Source organism: Heterodontus francisci, chromosome 25 (genome assembly GCF_036365525.1).
Source record: "Heterodontus francisci isolate sHetFra1 chromosome 25, sHetFra1.hap1, whole genome shotgun sequence".
Lineage (NCBI taxonomy): Eukaryota > Metazoa > Chordata > Chondrichthyes > Heterodontiformes > Heterodontidae > Heterodontus > Heterodontus francisci.
In genome coordinates, this window is record NC_090395.1 from 22847963 (window position 1) to 22874840 (window position 26878).

Here is a 26878-nt window from a genome sequence, read left to right on the forward strand (position 1 = left end):
AGGTGTTTCCAGGGGTAGGAGTTCAGGAAGAGGGAGTTCGAGGGTCAGAGCAGTGGGGAGAGGGGTTTCCAGGAGTAGGGTTTCAGGAAGAGGGAGTTCGAGGGTCAGAGCAGTGGGGAGAGGGATTTCCAGGAGTAGGGTTTCAGGAAGAGGGAGTTCGAGGGTCAGAGCAGTGGGGAGAGGGGTTTCCAGGAGTAGGGTTTCAGGAAGAGGGAGTTCGAGGGTCAGAGCAGTGGGGAGAGGGGTTTCCAGGAGTAGGGTTTCAGGAAGAGGGAGTTCGAGGGTCAGAGCAGTGGGGAGAGGGGTTTCCAGGAGTAGGGTTTCAGGAAGAGGGGGTTCGAGGGTCAGAACAGTGGGGAGAGGGGTTTCCAGAGGTAAACATGTGGGAAGGGGGCCTAGCGGGTCTTGTCCCACAGGCAGTAGTGTATGCCAGGGAGCATCCTGCTCCCGAGATACGGGGAGAGGAGCTTCTGGAAGAGCAGGATGTTTGGCACGCCAGCCTACGGAGAAGAGATGTGCAGGGGGCTTCTGTCGGGGTGTTGGAAAGCGATAATGAGTGCAGGAAGGAGGGCTGGGCTGTGGAAGATGGTGGTCGCCCATCCCGGGCATTGTCTTTCTCTGGCAGTGGGTTCCTGGTGACCTATCACCTTGGTGTGGCCGAGTGTTTGTTGGAAAACATGCCAGAGGTTGTGCATGGAGCTCCGAGAGTGTTCGGAGCATCTGCTGGGTCCCTCATCGCTGCCGCTGTTGTCTGTGCTGTTAATCTCGGTAAGAGACAAATAAACTCATCATAGTGGAGCTGATTTCTTCTTGTACAGATTGATATTTTTCTGTGATATCTATGTTTGGCTTGTTACTGACCAGTTAAAAAAAAATAGGTCTTGGTGAGGCTTGATATTGGGTTGTCCTCCTGAAGTGTTTATAGCCGTGTCTACTGTGCCTGGAGTCCAGGCAAGTCTGAGATTCAATGCCTGGCCTGTGTTCAGTTCGCTGAACTCAGTGTTGATGGGGTGGGTTACAGTTGAAATTCACTGCTTTGGTTAGGGATGGAAACAAATAGAACAGGATTCCTGCTCGCGATCACTAAAATGTGTGTGCGGGTTGTCTGTCTGGGGTGTGTCTCCGGGTTGTCTGTCTGGGGTGTGTCTCCGGGTTGTCTGTCTGGGGTGTGTCTCCGGGGTGTGTGTCTCCGGGGTGTGTCTCTGGCTTGTCCGGGGTGGGGTTTCGGGGTGTGTTTCTGGGTTCTCTGGGGTGGTGTTTCGGGGTGTGTTTCTGGGTTCTCTGGGGTGGTGTCTCCGGGGTCGGGTTTCGGGGTGTGTCTCTGGCTTGTCCGGGGTGGTGTCTCCGGGGTCGGGTTTCGGGGTGTGTCTCTGGCTTGTCCGGGGTCGGGTTTCGGGGTGTGTCTCTGGCTTGTCCGGGGTGGGGTTTCGGGGTGTGTTTCTGGGTTCTCTGGGGTGGTGTCTCCGGGGTCGGGTTTCGGGGTGTGTCTCTGGGTTGTTAGGGGTGGGGTTTTTTGGTGATACCTTTCCAAGTCAAGACCTCTCACTTGTCTTTGGGCTGACTTGGTGTGAGTTTACATGTCCCTGTAAACCAACCCCAAATCCCATCCCTGGACTAGAGCATGGCTACCTGACCTGAACCCGACGACATGTCTGGTTCTGGTCCGGTCGTTCTTCCGGGCCCGGCATTTGGGCTCAGGTCAGGCCGGGCTGGATTGGACACAGTGACAGCCAGGACGTCAAGGCGGGAAACACTCTGCAGTGAGCGATTCCATCCAAGATGGAGCACAACCTCTTCAATAAAGTTGAATATATTCTGGTGGTTGGGTCGGGCGCGGTAAAAAATGAAAGGACTCTGGTCGAATATGGTTCTCTTGGGCTCTGGTCGGGTTTCATTTGCAGACCCAAGCAGGCCTTTGCCCTGGACAGCCTGCACACACACTCCATAACCCCGCCCTGGACAACCTGCACACACCTTCCCTCTCAACACGTCATGCTCTCTCTCTCCCCTCTTGAGTTCACCACCCTCCTATCCTCCCTACATCTCTCCCTCCTAATAAATTCCCCTACAAGCATTCATAGTCACCCCCTCGAACTTGCCACCTCACGTAGCCTTGCCACTCCTATTATTTCAATCACAGAAATGGCCTTATCTGTGAAATTGCTTGTATCGCTGTCCGCCCATATTCCATTCCCCCCTCCAAACCCTACTTCCTTCTGAATCCGCCTCTGGGGAAAAAAAAACAGCCCTGAGCCGTTTACAACTGAACTTTCAAAATCCTAACTGTTTGGCCTGTGACTCTCCATTCACAATATTTCTGCAGCTCCGACCTGCTCATTGCATCCTCATCTCCACCTTTAATGCCCTACTCCCCATTACAACCATTACTCTCTCTTACGACAGCCATTCCCTGGTATGGTCTTCATCTCGGCTGCCTTAAATCCAGTGGATGCAGACTTAAACATCTGGTGGACAATTGGTTTAATCTGGCTGGACCACAAAGCATCATCGGGTCCCCCTCTCCTTTGCCAAAACTGCTCACTATTCCAGGATCATTCTGGAATACAAAGATAACTCCAGACTTCTCTTCACTACAAACCATCTTCTTAAACCCTTTTACCATGCATCCTCTACCCTCACCTCCAACAAGTGCGAAGAGCTCCTGGATTGCTTTGTCTACCACGAAGATTGAAACCACCCAATCAGTTGTCTCTGCCACTTCCGTCCTTTCTCCTTGCCCATGAGGCCAAACTTGACCTAAGGCTTCCCCAGCCCTGCCCTGGCCTAGCTTGCATCTTTCTCTACTTTCTCTCTGATCTCCCCTCATGCCCTCTCTGAGCTCATCTTGTCAATGAGACCCACCTCTTGCTATCTTGACCCTATTCACACCAAACTGCTGACCACCGATCTTCCCTAACTGGCTCCCATGTTAGCTGACATTGTTAATCGTTCTCTTTCTTGGGAACTATTTCCACCACTACGCACCCCTCCTCCCCCCCCCACCCCCCACCCTCCGCACTGGACATAATTCTGCAGTCGTCATCCCTCACATCATAACCCACCCTTGACCCCTCTGCCCTTGCAAACTACTGCCCCATCTCCAACCTCCCTTTCCTCTCCAAAGTCCTCGAATATGTCGCCTTCAAAATCCGTGCCCATCTTTTCCACAACTTCATGTTTGAATTCCTCCAATTCCAAATTCTACCCCCGCCACAGTACTGAAACAGTCACAAATGTGACTGTAATCATAGTTATCCCTCTTCATCATTCTCACCCTGTCTGCAGTCTTTGTCATAGTTGACCACATCATCCTCTTCTAATGCCTCTTTCATCATAGAAATGTAAAATGAATTATAGAATGAGGTAACACAGAAGGCCATTCGGCCCATTGTGTCTCTGCTGATTCTTGAGATTTATCCAATTAATCCCACTCCCCTGCTCTTTCCTCATAGTCCTATAAATTTTTTCCCCTCAGGTATTTATTTTCGCCCATCCGGTTGGGAAGGCTGTCACCTTCCATTCTTATCCATCCCATCGTAGTCAGAAAATCACTGACAATGACTTCTCTTCCTGCTCCTACACCATTGCTTCTGGTATCTCCCAAGGATACATCCTTGCCCCATCCTGTTTCTCAGGCAGGAACGTGGCGTTGAGGTCACAATGAGATCAGCCATGATCTCATTAAATGGCAGAGCAGGCTACTCCTGCTCCTAATTTGTATGTTTCTATCTACATGCTCACCCTCGGTAACATCATCTGAAAATGGAATGTCAGGATCCACGTGTACGCTGATGACACCCAGCTCTAGCTCACCACCACCTCTCTCGACTCCTCCACTGCTTCTGGTTTGTGAGATTGCTGGTCTGATGTTTAGTCCTGGAAGAACGTCAATTTCTTCCAGTAAGATATTGACTGAAACCATTGTTTTCTGCCTCCAGCACAATCTCCATTTCCTGGACTTCAACTCCATTCCTCTCCCTGAAACAGACCAATCACTATCTTGCTGTTGTATTTGACACAGAGATGACTTTTGGACTATGTATCTGCTTCACCAAAGCTGCCTACTTTCACCTGTAACGTTGCTTGCCTCCGCCCCTGCCTCAGTTCCCTCTGCCACTTATCTATGCATTTGTTGCTTCTGGGCTTGGCTGTTTTAATGCTCTCCTGGCTGGCCTCCTATCTTCTACCTTACACAAATTTGAGCCTATCCAAAATGCTGCTGCCCATATCTTAACTTGCACCAAGTCCCATTCACCCATCAGCTGTGTGCTCACTGGCATTATTGATTTCCGGTCTGGCAACGCCTTGATTTTCAATTTTCATCCTTCTACGGCCTGTTCCCACCCTATCTCCGTAACCTTCTTTAGCACTATAAGCCTCCGAGATATTTGAACACTTCTTGCCCATCTTCAATTTTAATCATTCCACCATTGGCGGCTGTACCTTCAGTTTAAACCCTAATTTCTGGAATTTCCTCCCCGCCTCTCTTCCCTCCTTTTAAGATGCTCTATAAAACCTACCTCTTTGACCAAGCTTTTGGTCATCTGCCTTGTGTAGCTGTGTCAAATTTTGTTTGATAACATTCCTGTGATGGGGCTGGAGACATTTTAATCACATCAAATGTGCTGTATAAATGTAAGTTGTTGTACACTCTATACAAAAGCCAAATATTGCCAATGCTAGAAATCTGAAATGAACATAGAAAATGCATCTGTGGAGTAACAGTTAATGTTTCAGGTTGATGACCCTTCATCAAAAATGGGAAAAGTTATAAATGTAATAGGTTTTAAGCAAGTGAAAGGCGGGGGGCGGGGGTGGAAAATAAAGGAAGGTCTGTGATAGGGTGGAAGACAGGAGAGATTCAATGACAAAAGAGTTGGTGGTGCAGATCCAAAGGGAGTGGTAATGGGACCTGTAAAGAAACAAAAGATTGTGTCTGGAGGAGGTGTGAATGGCAGAATAATGAACAACTGCCGTTCAAAAGCAAAAAGAGAAAAACAAGAGTAAAAGTGAAACCTACAAAGAAAAAGGAAACAAAATGGGGCAGAGATTACAGACTGAAATTGTTGAACTCGGTCTTGAGTTTGAAGGGCTGTGAAGTGCCTAATGGAAAGATGAGGTCATGTTCCTCAAGCTGACATTGAGCTCCATTGGAACACTGCAAGAAGCTGAGGACAGGGAGTTGATGGTGGAGAATAAACAGGACAGGCCACCGGGAGCTCAGGGTCAGGCTTGCAGACTGAAGAGAGATGTTCTGCAAGGTGATCACCCAGTCTGCGTTTGGTCTCCCCAGTGTTTCGCAGGCTGCATTGTGTGCAGCGAATGCAGTATAAATTGCAAGTACAAGTAAATCAGTGGTTCACTTGGAAGGATTGTTTGGGGCCTTAGAGAGGAGAGAGAGGAGATAAAAGGGCAGATGTTGCAGCTCCGGTGCTAATATGGATGGTGCCGTGGGAAGGGGAGGGTGTGGGGTGATTGAGGAGTGGACCAGGGGGTCACAGAGGGAACAGTCCCTTTGGCATGCTGAAAGGGAAGGGGAGAGGAAGATATGTTTGGTGATGGTATTATGCTGGAGGTCGCGGAAATGGTGGAGGATGATCTGTGGAATACGGAGGCTGGTGGGGTGGACAGTGAGGTCAAGGGGATCCCTGTCATTGCTCTAGGAGGGAGGGAAAAAGGTGAGAGCAGAAGTGTGGGACGGATATGGTCAAGGGCCCTGTCAACCACATTGGAGGGTGAGGGAGGGGTGGTTTGCTGTTGGAATCCTTGGTTGACGAAAGTGAAAGACATATCAGAAATGCTGGTGTGGAAGGTTGCATTAGCAGAACAGATGCAACAGAGACAGAAAAACTAGGAGAATGGAATGGAATCCTTACAGGAGGCACGGTATGAGGAAATGTAGTTGAGGTAGCTGTGGGAGTCAGTGGGCTTATCATGAATATTAGTGGACAGTGTATCCCCAGAGATGGAGACAGAGAAGTCGAGGAAGGGAAGTGTCAGATGGGCAGTGTGAAGGTGAGAGAAGGGTGGAAATTGGAAGCAAAGTTGATGAAATTTTCCAGTTCAAGGCGAGAGCAGGAAACAACACTGATACAGTCATCAATGTACTGGAAAAAGAGATGAGAGAGGGGGCTTGAGTAGGACTGGAACAAGGAAATGTTCCACATATTCCACAAAGAGGCAGGCATAGCTAGGACCCATGTGGGTTCCATGTGAGAACAAGTTCAGCCAGGCGGAGGTGGATGGGGACTAGTTGGGTCTCCTTTCAAGGAAGAAATGGAGAGCTCGCGACTGTCCTGGTGGAGGATGGAGGTGTAGAGGGATTGGATGTCCATGGTAAAGAGGAGATGGTTAGGGCCAGGAAATTGGAAATTATTAGTGACAGAGGGCATTAGAAGAGTCATGGATATAGGTGGGATATAGATCAAAAGAAATCAGTTCATTGTTTCAGCCTGAACCTGACACAATGAGTCTACCAGGGCAGTCCTGCTTGTGGATCTTGGGAAAGAGGTAGAAGCAGGCTGTGTGGAGTTGGGGGACTATGAGGTTGGAGGCTGTGGAGGGAAGATCTTCAGAGGAGATGAGGTCAGTGACAGACCTGGAGATGATGGCTTGAAGTTTGGTGGTGGAGTCATAGTTCAGGGCGAGGTAGGTGAAAGTGAAGTTAGCATTTGACCTCTGCTAAGTAGGGGACAGTACGCTAGACAACAACAGCACCAGCCTTATCAGCAGGTTTGATGACCAGGTTCGGATTCGACCTGAGAACAGAGTGCTGAAAGTTGAGAGGGAGACAAATTAGAGTGAGTGAAGAGAGTAGAGAAATTGAGATGCCCAATGTCACACCAGCAGTTCCCGACAAAAAGATCAAGAGGATGCAAGTGGCCAGAGGGAGGCGTCCAGGTGGAGGGAGAATATTGGAGACCAGTAATGGGGTCTGCTGAGTGGGGGAGGACTCCTGGCCAAAGAAGTGGGTGCGGAGGCAGAGGCAATGGAAGAAGAACTCCGCGTTGTGCTGAGTTCGAAATTCATTGAGGTGGGGGCATAACTGGGATGAAGCTGAAGTCTTTGCTAAGGATCGATCATTCAGAGTCAAAGGGGAAGATCAGAGGGTATTGTGAGATTGGACAAAGGGATGGTGTCAGAGGGAAGTGAAGGGGAAAAAGGATCCTGAGGGATGTTGGTACCCATTGGTTGCTGTAGCTTGCGATTGTTCACACCTGAAAGAAAGAGAAAAAGTTTTTGTTAAAGCGTCGGTTGAGGTGAAGGATGAGATGAAACTGCGGATGTGGACAGCTTTGAGATAGTGAGTTGGTGCTGCTGCAGAGAGAGGTCGGAAGTGTGCATGTGGCAGCACATGGCATTGAGTGTGGATCTCGGGATATGGCGAGAACAGTGATTTGAGGAATGCCGAATGTCTAGGAGATATCTAATCATGGGGGGGGATCCGAAACGTGAAGGGTGGAATTTCAGTTGTAATCCATGTGAAATAAGTTGGAACCGGAGGTAGTAGCTGAGGGTGCTATGAAAGCAAGTTTTGGTAGAAATCTGATCAAAGAGGAGAAGGGAAGCTCTGTTGGTTTGTAGTGTGTAAGGCTGGTGTGTGAACAATAATAGATGTAAGATGGTGAGACTTCACAATTCAGATCATAGTCATTGAGACCCTTGTGGCAGATGTTAGTGTTTGCAGAATGTACGTGATGAAGTGGTTGCAGATGCTATGTAGTTTGTAACAAGTTGGAGTGTTGTACAATGTAACACAAGGTGAATTAATCTGCTGCCTCGATGCTGGGATGTTGAAGCTAAGCTGCGCTTCAAGGCCATAAAACTGGATCGCTTGAAATAAGCACAAGCCTGAGGTCAACCAGAATATCAGCTGCTGTTTGTGAAGGAAGTTGGACTGGAAATTTCCAAGCACTTGTCAGTTTTCATTCAGCAAACATTCATCCCAACAACAGGAACCATGTATTTGGCTGCGATTCTTTTTGAGACCGAAGCTCCGTGGCAAGAATGTTCAAAAGAAAAGACTACATTTAGGAACTAGAGTAGGCCATTCAGATCTGTGAGCATGCCGCAACATTCAATCAGATCAGAGCTCATCTCTGTCTTAATGTCATCTACTCGCATTTGGTTCCATAACCCTAGTGCACAGTTTCATCACACTTGTCATGCTTCAAATTTAATCTACTTGTATCCCGATTTCTTGCAAATGACAGAAGCATACCACAGTTCAAAATAAGAAAATGCTGGAAATACTCAGCAGGTCAGGCAGCATCTGTGGAGAGAAAAGCAGAGTTCACATTTCAGGCCTGTGACCTTTCATCACAACTGGCAAGGTGACCGCTTTGCGGAACGTCTCCGTTCAGTCTGAAAGCATGATCCCGAGCTTCCGATTACTTGCCATTTCAACACCCCTCCCCCTGCTCTCATGCCCATATTTCTGTCTCTGGCCAGCTCCAGTGTTCCAGTGAACATCAACGCAAGCTCGAGGAGCAGCGCCTAATCTTTCGATTAGGCACTCTACAGTCTTGTGGACTGAACATTAAGTTCAATAATTTCAGAGCATGACAGGCCTTCTTTAAAAATATTTTTCTATTTTTTATTTTATTTTTAAGTATGTGCCTGTTTTTCATGTAGACAGAGCTGTTCATTATTCTGCCATTAACACTGCCTGGCCTAATGCGTTGTCTTTCACCACAAGCATTCACACACTCTTTGCCTTTGTCCCAGGACAGCTTTGTTATTTAATCTCTCCTGCCCTCTGCCCTATCACACACCTCCTCTTTTGTTCTCTTCCTCACCACCAACCCCTTTCCTTCCCCCCACCCCCCGACCCCCCCTTCACTTGCTCAAAGCCTAATTCTTTTCTAACTTTCCCAGTTCTGATGAAGGGTCATTGACCCGAAACGTTAACTCTGCTTTTTTCTCCACAGATGCTGCCTGACCTGCTCAGTATTTCCAGCACTTTGTTTTTATTTCAGATTTCCAGCATCTGCGATATTTTGCTTTTATTATACCACAGTTCAAAATGTTCATTTCACACCAGCTAATTTGAAAGCACAAATATAAAATTAAAATAGAAAATGCTGGAAATACTCATGTCATGGAGAGATACAGCACCGAAACAGGCCCTTCGGCCCAACGAGTCCGTGCCAACCATCAACCACCCATTTTTTAAATACTAATCCTACATTAATCCCATTTTCCTTCACATCCCCACCTTCCCTCAATTCTCCTACACTAGGGGCAGTTTACAATGGCCAATTTACCTATCAACCTGAAAGTCTTTGGCATGTGGGAGGGAACCGGAGCACCTGACGGAAACCCACGCGGTCGCAGGGAGAACTTGCAAACTCCACACAGACAGTACCCAGAATCGAACCCGGGTTGCTGGAGCTGTGAGGCTGCGGTGCTAACCACTGTGCTGCCCATCTGGTAACATCTGTGGACAGAGAAACTGAGTTAACGTTTCAGGACTGTGAGCTTTCAGATTCTACCAGACTTGCTGACTATTTCCAGCATTTTCTATTTATTTCAGATTTACAGCATCAACAATGTTTTGCTTTTGTACAAATATTGAATTGTTCTGCTGGGTGGTTTTGATATGCTGTATGTTGCTAGATTTCCAAATCCAGGGTTATATTTTACTGAATTCTGCTACCAACACCTTTGGTTGACAGTTTCTTTCTCTGGTCTTTTGAGTCTTGCATCCATTTTTGTCTCTATTATAGATAATTTCTATCGGAGCCTTAAGCGAGCTGCTAAACTGTCGAGGAGGTGGTTTTTTGGACCGATGCACCCTTTATTTAACCTGCTCCGAATTGTCAGGAAGGGCTTGGTGGAGAATCTTCCTGAGAATGCACACGAGCTTGCTTCCGGAAGGCTCTTCATCTCCCTGACTCGGGTGTCCGATGGACAGAATGTCCTGGTCTCTGACTTCACTTCCAACGAGGAACTTGTCCAGGTGACAATCTGCTTTTTCTCTTCCAACATCCAATGTGAAATCTTCAGGACTTACGACTATGGAATACTTCCCGATTTATGCTGTTGTAGAGCATTAGCAACTTATACCTTGCTCATCTTGCCTATGCCCCACTTTTCACCCTCCTCCCACCCCTTCCAGGTACTGACTGTAGCTGAGGGTTTGAATCTATGGGTTTTGGGACCCTTCTAATTCCTATGTGAGAGAACACTTTTGTTTCCTGGCTAATCACCACAGGGCGGCACAGTGGCGCAGTGGTTAGCACCGCAGCCTCACAGCTCCAGGGACCTGGGTTCGATTCTGGGTACTGCCTGTGCGGAGTTTGCAAGTTCTCCCTGTGACTGCGTGGGTTTTCGCCGGGTGCTCCAGTTTCCTCCCACAGCCAAAGACTTGCAGGTTGATAGATAAATTGGCCATTGTAAATTGCCCCCAGTGTAAGTAGGTTATAGGGAATATGGGATTAATGCAGGGTTAGTATAAATGGGTGGTTGTTGGTTGGCGCAGACTCGGTGGGCCGAAGGGCCTGTTTCAGTGCTTGTACCTCTAAAATAAAAAATAAATAAAAAATAAAAAAATTACAACATTGAAATGGCTAGTTCAGCCCAACCAATTCACCTAATCCTTTGTAGAACATCGTAGTCAATCATTATCTTATTCTGTCTTGCCCTCCCTCACGCTCTCGCTTTGCACCTGCCTATCTTTTATTCTTCCCCCACTCTCACTCCCTCTCCCCACCACCCCACTCTGTCTCCCTCTCAATCCCTCTTTTACGAACATATGAATTAGGAGCAGTAGGCCACTCGGCCCCTCAAGCCAGTTCCTCCATTCAATAAGATCATGGCTGATCTGATTGTAACCTTAACTCCACATTCCTGCCTGCCCCTGATGACCTTTCGCCCCTTTGCTCATCAAGAATCGATCTACCTCTGCCTTAAAAATATTCAAAGACTCTGCTTCCACTGCCTTTTGAGGAAGAGAATTCCAAAGACTCTCAACCCTCTGAGAGAAAACATTTCTCCTCATCTCTGTCTGAAATGGGTGACCCCTTATTTTTAAACATCCACTCCGTTTCTAGATTCTCCCACAAGGGGAAACATCCTTTCCGCATCCACCCTGTCAAGACCTCTCAGGATCTTATATGTTTCAGTCAAGTTGCCTCTTACTCTTCTAAACTTCAGCGGATGCAAGCCTAGCCTGTCCAACCTTTCCTCATAAGACAACCCGCCCATTTCAGGTATTAGTTTAGTAAACCTTCTCTGTACTGCCTCCAACACATTTACATCCTTCCTTAAATAAGGAGACCAATACTGTACACTGTACTCCAGATGTGGTCTCACCAATGCCCTGTATAGCTGAAGCATAACCTCCCTAATTTTGTATTCAATTCCCCTCGCAATAAATGATAGCATTCTATTAGCTTTCCTAATTACGTGCTGTACCTGCATACAAACCTTTTATGTTTCATACACTAGGACACCTGGACCACTTTGCAGCTCAGCTCTGCAATCTCTCACCATTTAGATAATGTGCTTTTTATTCTTCCTGACAAACTGGACAATTTCACATTTTCCCACATTATGCTCCATTTGCCAGGTCTTTGCCCACTCACTTAACCTATCTATATCCCTTTGTAGCCTCCTTCTGTCCTCTTCACAACTTCCTTTCCTATCTATCTTCGTGTCATAAGCACATTTAGCAACCATACCCTTGGCCCCCTCATCTAAATCATTTTTATAAATTGTAAAAAGTTGAGGCCCCAGCACTGATCTCTGTGGCACACCACTCGTTACATCTTGCCAACCAGAAAATGACCCAGTTATATCTACTTTCTGTTTCCTGTTAGCTAGCCAATCTTCTGTCCATGCCGATATGTTACCCCCTACACCATGAGCTTTTATTTTCTGCAATAACCTTTGATGTGGCACCTTATCAAATGCCTTCTGGAAATCTAAGTACAGCACATCCACTGGTTCCCCTTTATCCACAGCACGTTACTCCCTCAAAGAACTCCAATAAATTGGTTCAACATGATTTCTCTTTCACGAAGCCATGTTGACTCTGCCTGATTACCTTGAATTTTTCTAAATGCCCTGCTATAATGTCTTTAATCAAAGCTTGTAACATTTTCCCTAAGACAGATGCCAAGCTAACTGGCCTGTAGTTTCCTGCTTTCTGTCTCCCTCCCTTTTTTAATAAAGGAGCTACATTCACTGTTTTCCAATCTAATGGAACCTTTCCCGAATCTAGGAAAGTTTGGAAAATCAAAACCAACGCATCAATTATCTCACTAGCTAGTTGTTCTAGGACCCTAAGATGAAGTCCATCAGGACCCGAGGACTTGTCAGCCCGCAGCTCCAACAATTTGTTCAGTACCACTTCCCTGATGATTTGTAATTTTCTTCTCCTCTTCCCTTCCTTCCATTTCCTGATTTACAGCTATTTCAGGGATGTTACTTGTATCCTCTATAGTGAAAACTGATGCAAAATACACGTTCAATTCATCTGCCATCTCCTTTTTTCCCTTATTAATTCCCCAGACTCATTTTCTTTAGGACCAGTACTCACTTTGGCATTTTTAAAAAATACCTATAGAAACTCTGACTATCTGTCTTTTTATTTCTAGTTGGCTTTCTCTCGTACTCTAATTTTTCCCTCCTTATCAATCTTTTAGTCATTCTTTACTGTTATATTTTGTCCAATCTTCTGACCAGCTACGCATCTTTGTGCAATTGTATGCTTTTTCTTTAAGTTTGATACTATCTTTAACTTTTTTAGTTAACTGCGGATGGTGGGTCCTTCCCTTGGAATTTTTCTTCCTCGTTGGAATGTATCAATTCTGTGTATTCAGCAATATCCCCTGAAATGTCTGCCACTGCATCTCTATTGAACTATCCCTTAACCTATTTTGCCAGTTCACTTTAGCTAGCTCTGCTTTCATACCCTCATAATTGCCATTATTTAAGTTTAAAATACTAGTCTTGGACCAATTTCTTTCTCCCTCAAACTGGATGTAAAATTCAACAAATCTAAAATGTAAAATTTGCTCTCACCTTCCTGCTCTTGCTCCATCTTTTGCTCTTCCCCGCCCCCACTCTCACTGCCTGTTTTACTCTTCCCTCGCCCTCCTCTCGAGTGCTCTCTTACCCCACCCCCCATTTTCTTCTTCACCCCCCAGGCTGCCTGGAGTTGCTGAGGCAGTGTTTAACGTGAAAGGCTTCTTTATGCAGTCTCCTGATTCACTGGCTTGGTGCCTAGAACATACCATCCCTGTTCTTACAGATTATTGTTCAGTAATGTTTGTTCCTCAGGTTCTAATCTTGTCCTGTATGTGACTTCTCAGAACTTCCTTATGCTGCAGTTTCTTAGTTTTAATATGTGTAAGTGGCTTTAATATTGAGAAAAGTTTAATGAAGTTATTAGCATTGTTAGGGTCATCTTTACCTGACTTATTTCTGTTCCTTAAATGGAATATTTTCGTCTCCACTTCTCCAGCTGTCTTCTCAGTTAAATTGTTTAAGATGGTGCTGAAGACTTGAAGCAAAAATGTTTGCAGTACCACTTGAGTTTGAACTGTTCTTTTCTGTCCTTCCCTACAGGCCTTGGTTTGCAGCTGTTTTGTTCCTGTTTACTGTGGGCTGGTCCCTCCAACTTTCCGTGGTGTGGTACGTAGTCACTGACCCACTTTCTCGATTGTGCTGCAAGTTTCTGTATATAGAAATAATTTTCATGCCCTTTTTGTCTTATAGAATCATAGAATAGTGCAGCACACAGGGAGGCCATTCAGTCCATCAGGTCTCTGTCTGCTTTCAAGGAGCAATCCTGTTAGTCCCACTCCTCCAATCTTTCTTTATACCCCTGCAATTTTTTTCTCCTAGTGTTTATCCAATTCACTTTTGAAAGCTACGATTGAATCTGTACCCACCATCCCACCAGGCGGTGCATTCCAGATTCTAAACACTTGTGTTTTAAAAAAAAAATCAAGTTTTTACTCATGTCACCTCTACTTCTTTTGCCAATTAACTTAAATCTGTTCCGTCTGGTTATTGTCCGTTTAGCTATTGGGAACAATTTTTCAATATTTACTCTCCCTAAACCCATTTTAAACGTATCTATTAAACCTCTTAACCTTATCTGCTCTGAGGGGAACAATCCAATTTCTCCATTCTGTTTTATATAGGTATAGAATAACTTAAGAACAAGAGTAGGCCATTCAGCCCATCGAGGCTGCTCCGCCATTCAGTTAGATGATGACTGATTATCTACCTCAGCAGCAAATTCCCGCGCTATCACCATATCTCCGTATCCCTTGATGTCATTTGTATCCAGATATCTATCGACTTCTGTCTTGAACATGCTCAATGATCGAGCTTCCACAGCCTCTGGGTAGAGAATTCCAAAGATTCACCACCCTCTGAGTAAAGGAATTCCTCCTCATCTCAATCTTAAATGGTCTACCCCTTATTCTGAGCCTATGTCCCCTGGTTCTAGAATCACCAGCCAGGGGAAACATCCTATCTACGTCCTACCTGTCACGCCCTGTAAGAATTTTGTATGCGACAATGCGATCACCTTCATTCTTCTAAACTGTAGAAAATATAAGGCCAGTCTCTTCAATCTTTCCTCATAAAACAATCCCGCCATCGCAGGGATCAGTCTTGTGAACCTCCATTGTACTCCCTCTATGGCATGTATATCCTTCCTTAGATGAGGAGACCAAAACTGTACACAATACTGCAGGTGTGGTTTCACCAAGGCTCTATACAATTGCAGGAAGACATCTTTACTCCTGTACTCAAATCCCCTTGCAATGAAGGCCAACATACCATTTGTCTTCCTAATTGCTTGCTGCACTTGAGTGACTCATGAACAAGGACACCCAGGTCTTTTTGGTCATCAATGCTTCCCAACTTCTCACCATTTAAGAAAGACTCTATTTTTCAGTTTTTTTCTCCCAAAGTGGATAATGTCACACTAATCCACATTATGTTCCGTGTGTTATATTCTTGCCCATTTACTTAACCTATCCAAGTCCCCTTGAAGCCTCTTTGCTTCCTCCTCACAACTCACATTCCCATCCAATTTTGTGTCATCAGCAAATTTGGAAATATTACATTTGGTCCCCACATCTAAGTCATTTATATGTATTGTGAACAGCTGTGGCCCCAGCACTGATCCTTGTAGTACCCCACTAGTAACAGCCTGCCATCCTGAGAATGACCCCTTTGTTCCTACTCTGTTTTCTGTCTGGAAACCAATTCTCAGTCCATACCAGTACATTATCCCCAATCCCATGCGCTCTAATTTTGTTTACTAATCACCTGTGTCGGACTTTATCAAAAGCTTTCTGAAAATCCAAATACACCACATCCGCTGGTTCTCCTTTATCTATACGACAAGTAACATCCTCAAAAATACTTCAACAGGATTATCGAACATGATTTCCTTTTCATAAATCCATGTTGACTCTGCCCAATCAGATTATTTTCTGAGTGTCCAGTTATCTCATCCTTTCCAATAGATTCCAACATTTTCCCTACTAATGACGTCAAACTGTGGTTCCCCGTTTTCTCTCTTCCCCCCTTTTTTAAATAGTGGGGTTACATTTGTTTTTCAGTCTGCAGGAACCCTTCTAGAATCTGTAGAATTTTGAAAGATAACCACCAATGCGCCCACGATCTCTATAGCCACCTCCAGTCAAAACTCTGGGATGCAGCTCATTTGGTCCAGGGGATTTATCAACTTTCAATCCAGTTAATTTTTCGATTACTACTTCTTTATTAATACTAATTTCTTTCAGTTCCTCATTTTCAGAAGTCTCTTGGTTTCCTAATATTTCTGCGAGATTTTCTGTATCTTCCTCCGTGGTGACTTTCTGGCTTTTGTATGCTAGGCCTCAATTTATAAATCCCATATGCTTTATTAACTGCTTTGTTCACCACGCACTCCCAGGTATGTCTCTTCATGCACCCCTTTAGAACTGAGCCATTTGTGATTATTGTCTCTCCTCATTTTTCCTACTTGTATCACCTAGTTTTTCTGCGTTAAATTTCATCTGTCATGTGTCCACCCATCCCACCAGCCCATCTACATCCTTTTGACCATGCCTGGAGTACTGTGAGCAGCTCTGGGCACCATCCTTATGAGGGACATATTGGCCTTGGAAGGAGTGCAGCGTAGGTTTATCAGTATGTCGCATGGACTCCAAGGGTTAAATTACAAGGAGAGGTTACACAAACTAGGGTTGTATTCCCTGGACTCGAGAGAGTTAAGGGGTAATTTGATTAAATTTTCAAGATATTAAGGGAAACCGATAAGGTAGAGCAAAACTCTTTCTGCTGATTGGGGAGTCCAGGACTAGGGGCCATGTCTAAAAGTTAGAACCAAACCTTTCAGGAGTAAAATTTGGAAACACATCAACACCCAAAGGGTGGTAGAAGGTTGGTACTCTGTTCCACAAATGGCAGTTGATGCTAGATCAGCTGTTAGCTAAACTATAACAAGCTTAATTTTAAAACTATCAAAAATCTAAGGGATGTGGGGCAAAGGTGGGCTCCTGGAGTTGGGTCGCATATCAGCCATGATCTCAGTGAATGGCTAATGGGCTCGAAAAATTAAATGATCTCCTCCTGTTCCTATATACCAGTGCAAAAATGAAGCAATTATCCAGCAGATTACTAGCAGTGCATTGTTACTGTGAAATTTGGAGTGCAAATGCAAACTGTTCTAATGTGTTATACACACTGGAAATGGGCACCCTAATATCCACAATGTCTTGCTAACTTGCCCTATAGAAGATTTGCTGGTTAATCTGAGTGCAATGCCAGCTCTTCTCAACACATCAAAGAATAAATTCCTTTGGGCTACATGGGTTTTCAGATAGCAAATTAAAAGATTGATTCTTTTCTGTGTCTAATCTTGTCCACAAACTCATTAGTACCACAGTTCTTGGTGCTTATAATTGAGACTAGATGTTCTCCCATTACATAGTGTCAAGATAGAGTAGTCTTAAGGTGACAGTGGGACCAGGGCATGCGGACAGGCCCCATAAATTCATGTATTCTGCTATTTTTATATAATACTTCGATTTCATAGTAATGTTTATATATAGACAGTAAAACTTGCACATATTTGGGAAGCACAAAAGTAGAATTAGTTGGGGTTTCATTGTAGTACAAGTAGAGGAGTTGAGGGAAATAGAAAACAGAGGGGCTGCAGCACCACCACTGACTGTGAGGAGCAGGTCTAATTACTATGTGACAACTTTACATGGAGAGTTTCCATTTTAAATGTGGATGTAGACATTTAGAATAGAAAAAAAGGTGACAAATATATGACAGTACTTGAGAAGAGGAAATAAGGTATTGTAGACAGGCAATGCATGCACCCATAAAATATTTTAAATATAGATTTTAAAAAAGGTACAGGGGCCTTCTTTTTGGATCAGAAATGAATTCTTCCCAGGCTTTCAACTAACTTGTACAGTTAGATCATATCTTTCTTTTTTTCTTTGGCCTCCTTGCCTCGGGAGACAATGGGTAAGCACCTAGAGGTGGTCAGTGGTTTGTGAAGCAGCGCCTGGAGTGGCTATAAAGGACAATTCTAGAGTGACAGACTCTTCCACAGGTGCTACAGATAAGATTGGTGGTTGGGGCTGTTACACAGTTGGCTTTCCCCTTGCACTTCTGTCTTTTTTCCTGCCAAATGCTAAGTCTCTTCGACTCGCCACACTTTAGCCCCGCCTTTGTGGCTGCGCGCCAGCTCTGGCGGTCGCTGGCAACTGACTCCCACGACTTGTGATCAATGTCACAGGACTTCATGTCATGTTTGCAGACGTCTTTAAAGCAGAGACATGGACGGCCGGTGGGTCTGATACCAGTGACGAGCTCGCTGTACAATGCGTCCTTGGGGATCCTGCCATCTTCCATGTGGCTCACATGGTCAAGCCATCTCAAGCGCTGCTGGCTCAGTAGGGTGTATATGCTGGGGATGTTGACCGCCTCGAGGACTTCTGTGTTGGAGATATGGTCCTGCCACCTGATGCCAAAGATTCTCCGGAGGTAACGAAGATGGAATCAATTGAGACGTCGCTCTTGGTGACATATGTTGTCCAGGCCTCAATGCCGCAGAGCAAGTTACTGAGGACACAGGCTTGATACACTTAGACTTTTGTGTTCCATGTCAGTGCGCCATTTTCCCACACTTTCTTGGCCAGTTTGGACGTAGCAGTGGAAGCCTTTCCCATGCGCTTGTTGATTTCTGCATCGAGAGACAGGTTACTGGTGATAGTTGAGCCTAGGTAGGTCAACTCTTGAACCACTTCCAGAGCGTGGTCGCCGATATTGATGGATGGAGCATTTCTGACGTCCTGTCCCATGATGTTCGTTTTCTTGAGGCTGATGGTTAGACCAAATTCGTTGCAGGCAGACGCAATCCTGTCGATGAGTCTCTGCAGACACTCTTCAGTGTGGGATGTTAATGCAGCATCGTCAGCAAAGAGAAGTTCCCTGATGAGGACTTTCCGTACTTTGGTCTTCGCTCTGAGACGGGTAAGTTTGAACAACCTGCCACCTGATCTTGTGTGGAGGAAAATTCCTTCTTCTGAAGACTTGAATGCATGTGAGAGCAGCAGGGAGAAGATGATCCCAACAGTGTAGGTGCGAGAACACAGCCCTGTTTCACTCCACTCAGGTTAGGACAGGGGTCTGATGAGGCGCCACTATGCTGAATTGTGCCTTTCATATTGTCATGGAATGAGGTGATGATACTTAGTAGCTTTGGTGGACATCCGATCTTTTCTAGTAGTCTGAAGAGACCACGTCTGCTGACGAGGTCAAAGGCTTTGGTGAGATCAATGAAAGCAACGTAGAGGGGCATCTGTTGTTCGCGACATTTCTCCTGTAGCTGGCGAAGGGAGAACAGCATGTCAATAGTGGATCTCTCTGCTCGAAAGCCACACTGTGCCTCAGGGTAGACAGTCTCAGCCAGCTTCTGGAGCCTGTTTAAAGCAATTCGAGCGAAGACTTTCCCCACTATGCTGAGCAGGGAGATTCCACAGTAGTTGTTGTAGTCACCACGGTCACCCTTGTTCTTGTAGAGGGTGATGATATTGGCATCGCGCATGTCCTGGGGTACTGCTCCCTCGTCCCAGCACAGGCAAAGCAGTTCATGTAGTGCTGAGAGTATAGCAGGCTTAGCACTCTTTATTATTTCAGGGGTAATGTCGTCCTTCCAAGGGGCTTTTCCGCTGGCTAGAGAATCAATGGCATCACTGAGTTCCGATTTTGTTGGCTATTCGTCCAGCTCATCCATGACTGGCAGAGACTGGGCTGCATTGAGGGCGGTATCAGTGACTACATTTTCCCTGGAGTACAGTTCTAGGTAGTGTTCCACCCAGCGGTCCATTTGCTTGTGTTGGTCCGTGATTGTGTTCCCTGATTTAGATTTGAGGGGGGCGATCTTCTTGATGGTTGGCCCAAAAGCTCTCTTAATGCCATCATACATTCCTCTGATGTTTCCGGTGTCAGAGGCCAGCTAAAAATGACTGCATAGGTGTTGTCAGTAGTCATTTGCGCAGTGCCTGGCTGTTCTTTGTGCAATGCTTCTGGCTGCTTTAAGTGCTATGGATGTTGACTCGCTGGGGGCTTTCTTGTAGTTCAACAGTGCAATGCGCTTAGCGGCTATGACTGGTTTCAATCTCACTTTGAAGATCTGGAACCTGCCATAGCTGCTAAGCGCAGTGCATTGCTGTTCAACTGAGATTGAAACCAGTCTGCATTCCGCTTCACACATTTGCCATAGGTGGTCATTGCTGAGTCATACATGGCATCTCTGATGTGGGCCCACTTGGTCTCTGCATCCCCTGTAGGAGTGTTTTGAAGGGCTTTTTCAAGTGAATTTAGAAACTTATGTAACAGCTGTGGATGAGAAATTCTGCTCGTGTTGATGCGCGGGTGGCCCTTCTGCTTGGAATGATGCAGCTTCTTTGGTTTGAGTCAAACCTTGCTGCACACCAGGGAGTGGTCGGTGTCGCAGTCCGCACTGTGGAAACTGTTTTAAGAGGCTCGCCTTGTGACAATGAGGTCCAGCTGGTGCCAACGGCGTGATCTTGGGTGCCTCCAAGAAACCTGGTGACAGGGTTTAGTATGAAAGAACGAGTTGGTGATGCAGAGGTTGTGATAGGTACACAACTCAAGCAGTCTCTGCCCGTTCTCATTCATCCTTCCAATGCCATAGCGCCCAAGGCAGGAGGGCCATGAGTCATGGTCGGCTCCAACCCTGGCATTAAAGTCCCACAGCAGGAACAAGTGTTCGGTATTGGGGATGCTACTAATGATGTTATGGAGTTCCTTGTAGAACTGGTCTTTAGCTTCAGGTTGGGAGCAGAGTGTTGGAGCATAGATGCTGAGTAGGTGTACTGGACCAGAGGTGGTGAGCAGTCGGATGGACAGTATGCGTTCCGAGCCATTTGAGGGTGGCTCTATCATGCTGAGCAAAGAATTTCTGATGGCGAAGCCCACTCCATGCTGTCTTGGTTCTTCAGGATCCCTACCCTGCCAGAAGAAGGTGTAGTCTTGCTCTCTTCGAGATCTGCTCGCGGGGAGGCGTGTCTCCTGAAGTGCTGCAATGTCTACATTGAGTCTACTGAGCTCATTGTTAATGATGGCGGTCTTCCAAGAATCGTTGATTTGTGTAAGGTCTTCCGACAGGCCAGGACACATAGTTCTGACGTTCCAGCTTGCAAAATGAAGGGCTGGTACCTTCTTTCCTTTTTTTGTCGTGCTGTTTGGTGCGGTGTTACAGTCCACTTGTCAGGCAATGACCCTGAGTTCCAAGCACCCATTGCAGCAGGTGGACTGTGGTGCGACAGAACCTTACTGACCGGGGGCTGCCCGGTTTGAGGAGGGCGGTAGCTGTCCAGTGAGATGCGATGACCTCTCCCACCGACAAAGGCAACCCGTGGCGCCCAATCTCTACGCCAGTTGAGCTGGGCTTATAACCCGTAACTGCTGCCTTCCGTGTTGTTTTGGTTGCTGTGAGGCGACTATGGAGTGACCTCTCCATGGCGCATGCCTGGGTGGATGTATGGAGGTTGTGAGTTGCCCAAGCATCAAAACCCCCCTCTCGGCTTTCCTGGTGGGGTCCAAAGGAGTGCAGAGCACGACGTTTGGCACCGGTATGGCTGCAGGAACTGCCGGAAACATGCCGAAGGTGACATATGACCGCCTTCGGGGTTCCGCTCCGGATTTTCTGTTCAGGTTTACTCCCTTAGCCTTGGTCTCTCCCGAGACACCCACAAGGCAGTGGGGTTTTTAGGGTCCCTGCTCGGGTAGGTGGATGCCGGTGGGGGGAGGTGGGGGGGAAGGGGGTGCGAGGGGGAGCTGGGAAGGCGGCTTCAGGGGTGCAGGGGAAGGGGGTGCGAGGGGGAGCTGGGAAGGGGGTGCGAGGGGGGAGCTGGGAAGGGGGTGAGCTGGGAGGGGGGAGCGGGTGGGGGAAAGGAGGTGCAGCTAATAGTTAGATCATATAACCAAATGTAATACAATATATCTATTTTAAACACTGGCGTTTTTCAAAGTCGAAGGACATTGAGGTGACTGAATATCCAGGAGTACTTTCCACCCAGGATTGTTCTTTGTGAGCTTGGGATTTTTATTTTTCCTCCCTTGTAATTTTCTCCACTGTTCTCACGAAAGTGCTGACTCTTCCTGGGTGTTCCTTTTGATCCTTTTGATTCTGTTACAAGTGGCAAACTTGCACGGCTCATTCGTTCCCAGTCGATACTCTGCCCTGCTGTATGCTGCGGCTTAGAGTCTATTTCTAGTCTGTGTGGTTTCCTTTTGAAGATCGTGTGATGAGAAATATCTGATCGCCATGCTTTACAAAAAAGAGGGTTTAGTTTCTAAATGTTAATCTTATTTTTTCATACTTCTTGCTTATGGTGTCATGGTCATATGGGCTCCTTGTGATCACAATATACCCTTTTATTAACTGGTGCATGAAATTGGGACAGTAGACCATATTAAATTGGCCCATGCCACTCTTAAATGTGTTTTTTGGGGATTTGTGGTGTTTTGGATATCCTTGAATTTTTCACACAGGTTGATCTCTCTGACCTTTTCAGTGAATGGAGAAGAATAGAAAATCTCAATGAGGTAAACATTCCCAATCTACACATACCAGATGTCCGTTAAAATGACCATATGAGAAACTCGAGTGATGTGCTGTTGGATTGATCAACTGCTCTCTATCCTATCCTATCTCCTTTTTAAGAGTCAGAATGTAAACTAAGTGTACATGCTATTCCTGTGTGTAAAACCCCTTCCTGTTCTCCGCTCCCAGTATATGCTGTTACATGAATTCCCTTCACTGATAAATAACCAAATCGCTTTGAATTATGCAGTTTGACTAGGTTTCCCCATCTGTACTGCGGTGGCCAGATTCCTCTGACTGTGAGGCCTTTCAATGGCTAATTGCTATGTCTGGTGTGATACTCAGCTAAGCAGACCACAAGCTTCTGGTCTATCTCAGCCAGAGTGACTGTGAGTCTGGAGAGGGGAAACAAGGTTCCTATTGGTGGGGTGTGTGAGGAGGTGCGGGTTACCAACAAAGACATATCCTTCTAGCAGGAGCTGCTAAATGCTTCTATGGTTGGATAGAGATAACGAGCAGGAATTACAACTTGGAAACTAGCCGACTCGCAAACACAATGAGAGTGTCTAGTGCCTCCCAGCCTTTACACAGCTTGTCCTTTGCAGAAAAGGCTTATGTGTTGCTGAAGGTAGAACAGAGCCTACTGGTCTCAGACACACCTACTTTGGGTTCCATTAAAATTACAAAATGCTTCAGCTGATTCCTGGCCACATTGCGGAAGAAATTCCATGGGTTTCCCCCCCCCCCTTTGAACTGTACCCCCTCCCCAATAGTTCTTTCCCTCCCCACACACACCTTTCCTTTGCTGCATATTTGTGCAATACCCGTGGGGTGACGTCGAGTCACAAATGGGTATTGTAGAGGTTCTGCCTGGAGCACAGGGACCGAGGGGGTAATCTGGACCTTTTCCTTATCAGGAACCAGATGAATTCTTAACCCCCTCACTTTAACTCTTCACTCAGGAACTATTTGAGGTTTACAATCCTGCTTGTGTTTGAGTTAATGATGTCTGGCTTTGACCTGCCAAACTGTCTTGCATTTTTCTCACCAGCCCTCAAATAGGATACCCACAAACTACTGAGAGAATGATGTAACCCTTTCCACCTAAACCACAAAGAAGTTGAACAACATGTCATACACACATAATATTGACTGCAAACCACACTTATCACTAATCAAATCGAATCATTAAGTATGCAAAAAATAAATAGCAACCTATATTTATATAGTAATTTTAAAGTAATAAAACCTCCAAAAGTGTTTCATAGGAATGTTGTCACAGAATTTGACACTGAGCCACATAAGGACCAGACAGGATTGTCATCTGTAATCTCGAGACTATCAAACTCTGCTGCCTGTGTTCTTACTTGCACTAAGTTCTGTTCACCTATCACCGTTGTGCTTGCGACCTATATTGACTCCTGGTTAAGCAACGCCTCCATTTAAAAAAAAAAAAAAAAATCCTCATCCTTGTTTTCAAGTCCCTCTTGGACTCACCTCTCCCTATCTCATGTTATCTCCTCCAGCTTTACAAGCCTCAAATATCTGCATCTAATTCTGGCCTCTTGAGCAACCCCGATTTTAATCACTGCACCATTGGTGGCTGTGCCTTCAGTTGCCTGGGCCCCGAGCTCTGGAAATCTTTCCCTAAATGTCTCTGCCTCTCTGCCTCTCTGCCTCTCTGCCTCTCTACCTCTCTTTTCACCTTTTAAGATGATCCTTAAAACCTACCTATTTGACCAAGCTTTTGGCCATTTGACTTAATATCATCATACGTGGTGGGGTGTCAAATCCTGTTTTTTTTTTTACTGCTCCTATGAAGTGCCTTGGGCCATTTTATTAAGTCAAGGATGCTATATAAATACAAGTTGTTTTTTTAGAATCAGGGTTGCTCACGAAGCCAGAATTGGAAGAGCGTATTGATCTTGGAGGGTTGAGGAGATTAGAGTTAGGGAGGGGCAAGTACATGGAGGGATTTGAAAACCAGGATGAGAATTTTAAAATGAAGATGTTACTTAACCGGAGGCCAGTGTAGATCAGCAAGCACAGGAGTGATGGGTGAATGGGATTTAGTGGGAGTTAGGACACAGGCAGCAGAGCTTTGGATTACCTCAAGTTTATGGAGGGTAGAATGTGGAAGACCAGCCAGGAGTGTGTTGGAATAGTCAAGTCTAGAGGTACCAAAATCATGGATAAGGGTTTCAGCAGCAGATGAGCTGAGACAGGGCAATGTTGTGGAACTGGAGGTAAATGGTCCTAGTGATGGCACAGATATGTTGTCAGAAGCTCATCAGATATGACATCAGTGTTTCGAACAGTCTGGTGCAGCCTCAGACAGGTGCCAGGGAGAAGGATTGAGTCAGTAGCTAGGGAATGGAGTTTACAGTGGGAGCTAAAGATAATTGCTTCGTTCTTCCCAATATTTGATTAGAAGAAATTTCTGCTCATCCAGTGCTGGATGTCAGATAAGCAGTATGATAATGTAGAGATGGTGGAGAGTCGAGAAAGGCGGTGGTGAGGGAGAGCAGCGTGTTGTCAGCAGATGTATGAAAACCAATGCTGTGTTTTTGGATTTTGTCACCAAGGGGCAGCATGTAGATGAGAAATGTGGGGAAAGGGGGTGCATAGGATAGATTTTTAAGGTAACTGTGTAGAAGTTGGGAGAGAAGCCAGTGTAGGTGATTCTGTTACAATGACTGGATAGGTAAGAACGGAACCAGGTGAGTGCAGTTGCATCTAGCTGAAAAATGAACGAGAGGCTTTGGAGGAGGATGGTGTGGTCAGCTATGTCAAAGGCTGCAGACAGGTCAAGAAGGATGAGGAGGGATAGTTTACCTTTGTCGCAGTCACATAGAATGTAATTTGTGCTTTTGATGAGAGCCGTTTTGGTTCTGTGATGGTGCGGAAACCTGATTGGAGGGATTCAGACATGGAGTTCCGTGAAAGCTGGGCACGGATTTGGGAGGTGACGCCATATTCGAGGACTTTGGAGAGGAAAGGCGTTTGCAAGGATGGAGGGGGTCAGGGAGTTTTTTTTTTTTGAGGGCTGTTGATGGCAGATTTATAGGAGAGAGGAAGTATCTTAACAATATCGGATAACATGGGAACCAGGAAGGGAAGTTTGGCGGTCAGTAATTTAGTGGAAATAGGGCCGAGGGAGCAGGAAGTACGTTTCATTGAAAAGGTGAGTTTGAAGAGAGAATGAGGGTACATAGGAGAGAAACCAGAGAAAGGTGCAAGTTCAGGGCTAGGGCAGTGGGAAAATTTGTCCTTGTGAGCGAGGGGAAGGGAGGAAAGAAGCAGAGGCAACCAATCGGATGGTCTCAATCTTCTGATGAAGTCCGTGAGCTCCTTGCACTTGTTGGAGGTGAAGGTGGAGGAGACGGGAGAGAGGCAATTGAGAAGTGGAGAAAGCTGCCGAGAAAAGAAGCCGGGGTTATCTTTGCAATCCAGGACGATCTTGGAATACTGGGCAGTTTCCGCAGATGAGAGCTATGTGGTCCAGCCGGATCTGGTGGTAAATGGCTAAACCGGTTGTTTGCCATAATCTGTTCAAGGCCGTCTCTTTTTTGCACTAGAGAGAGTGGAGGTGTGGACCATACCAAGGGGAAAGACCAGACTGTGTGAGAGAGAGAGAAATGGTTTTAATGGGAACTGAGTCATCAAAGATGGAGGTGTGATTGAGCAGATCAGTTGCTGCACAGAAGAATGGAGGGCCAAAGTCTAAACAGTTGGGATTTTGTAAGTGCCACTGTAAAGGAATTAGGCCTGAGTTTTTTCCAGGATGGACACAAAGAATAGAGTTGAGAGGGCGGAGGGAATTGTAGGTGGAGAGCAATGCAAAGAAGTGATCATAGATGGTCTTCTCTGTGATTGACATGATTGGAGGAGCTAGGCCATATCAATGGCAAGGTCAGGGAGTGGTCCTGAATATGGGGATATGAATAGTTGTATAATAATTGGGTGATATAGAAATTTGGATCGCAGTTAATAGTGAATAAAATTGATAGGTTTTAAAGACAGTTCAGCAGTGTCACTGTAATGCTACATTTAGATTGCTGCTGATCAAATTACTATTGAGATCTGTGTCAGAGAATGAAGTAAATGGTGAGGTTAATCGCCGGATTAATAAGAATTGTATATTATACTCCTTGGATAGCTGACCAGTTAACAGTATTGCATAGCCAATCAGTTGGGTAGATTAAAATCTATGTGCTAGTGGTTAGCAATGCTTTCAGAGCTTCTGCGACCATGTCCTTATGAGCAGTGTGGTCGATTTGATCATCTTCCTCTCCTAGATGGTGGCAATAGCTTCTGGGAGGTCAAGTTGATGAGCCCCGTGGCGGCGGGATCATCTGTTGCACTTGCATCCTCATATGTATGCATGATCAGCTGAGCTTGCTATCTAAACTGTAGCCTTGCTTTTAGGGAATTTGTACAGCCAAGCTATGCATTTAACTCTGCCTCTAATTGGCTGGTATAGCTGCACAATCTGATTTAAACATTACTCTCTGTCCTGATATGGGCCCCTGTCTACATCTTCTGTGGTGATCTTTACCTAATGCAAGATTAAAGAGTCTTCTAGCTGTCCAACAGCATCTATTTCCAACAAAGACAGAGACTCTGCTGAGAGGTGTACTGAACACAATCCCAGATATCAAAATTCATCTCGGAACCTTTCTCCATTCAATCGACCAGTCTGGGTGACACATATCTGAAGGGTTCACTGCTTTTTGTGTCAATCATTTCAAA

General features: G+C 45.8%; 1 protein-coding gene across 1 annotated transcript in view; it reads left to right on the plus strand.

Annotated features, from left to right (window-relative positions):
- Positions 1-367: 367 nt before the first annotated feature.
- LOC137384059 (patatin-like phospholipase domain-containing protein 4) overlaps positions 368-26878 on the plus strand; it is a 52849-nt gene continuing 26338 nt past the window's right edge. The window contains exons 1-3 of the mRNA XM_068057623.1: positions 368-768; positions 9729-9961; positions 13576-13641. Of these exons, the coding sequence (XP_067913724.1) occupies positions 381-768; positions 9729-9961; positions 13576-13641 (687 nt within the window). The 5' untranslated portion in view covers positions 368-380. The remainder of the gene's footprint in view (positions 769-9728; positions 9962-13575; positions 13642-26878) is intronic.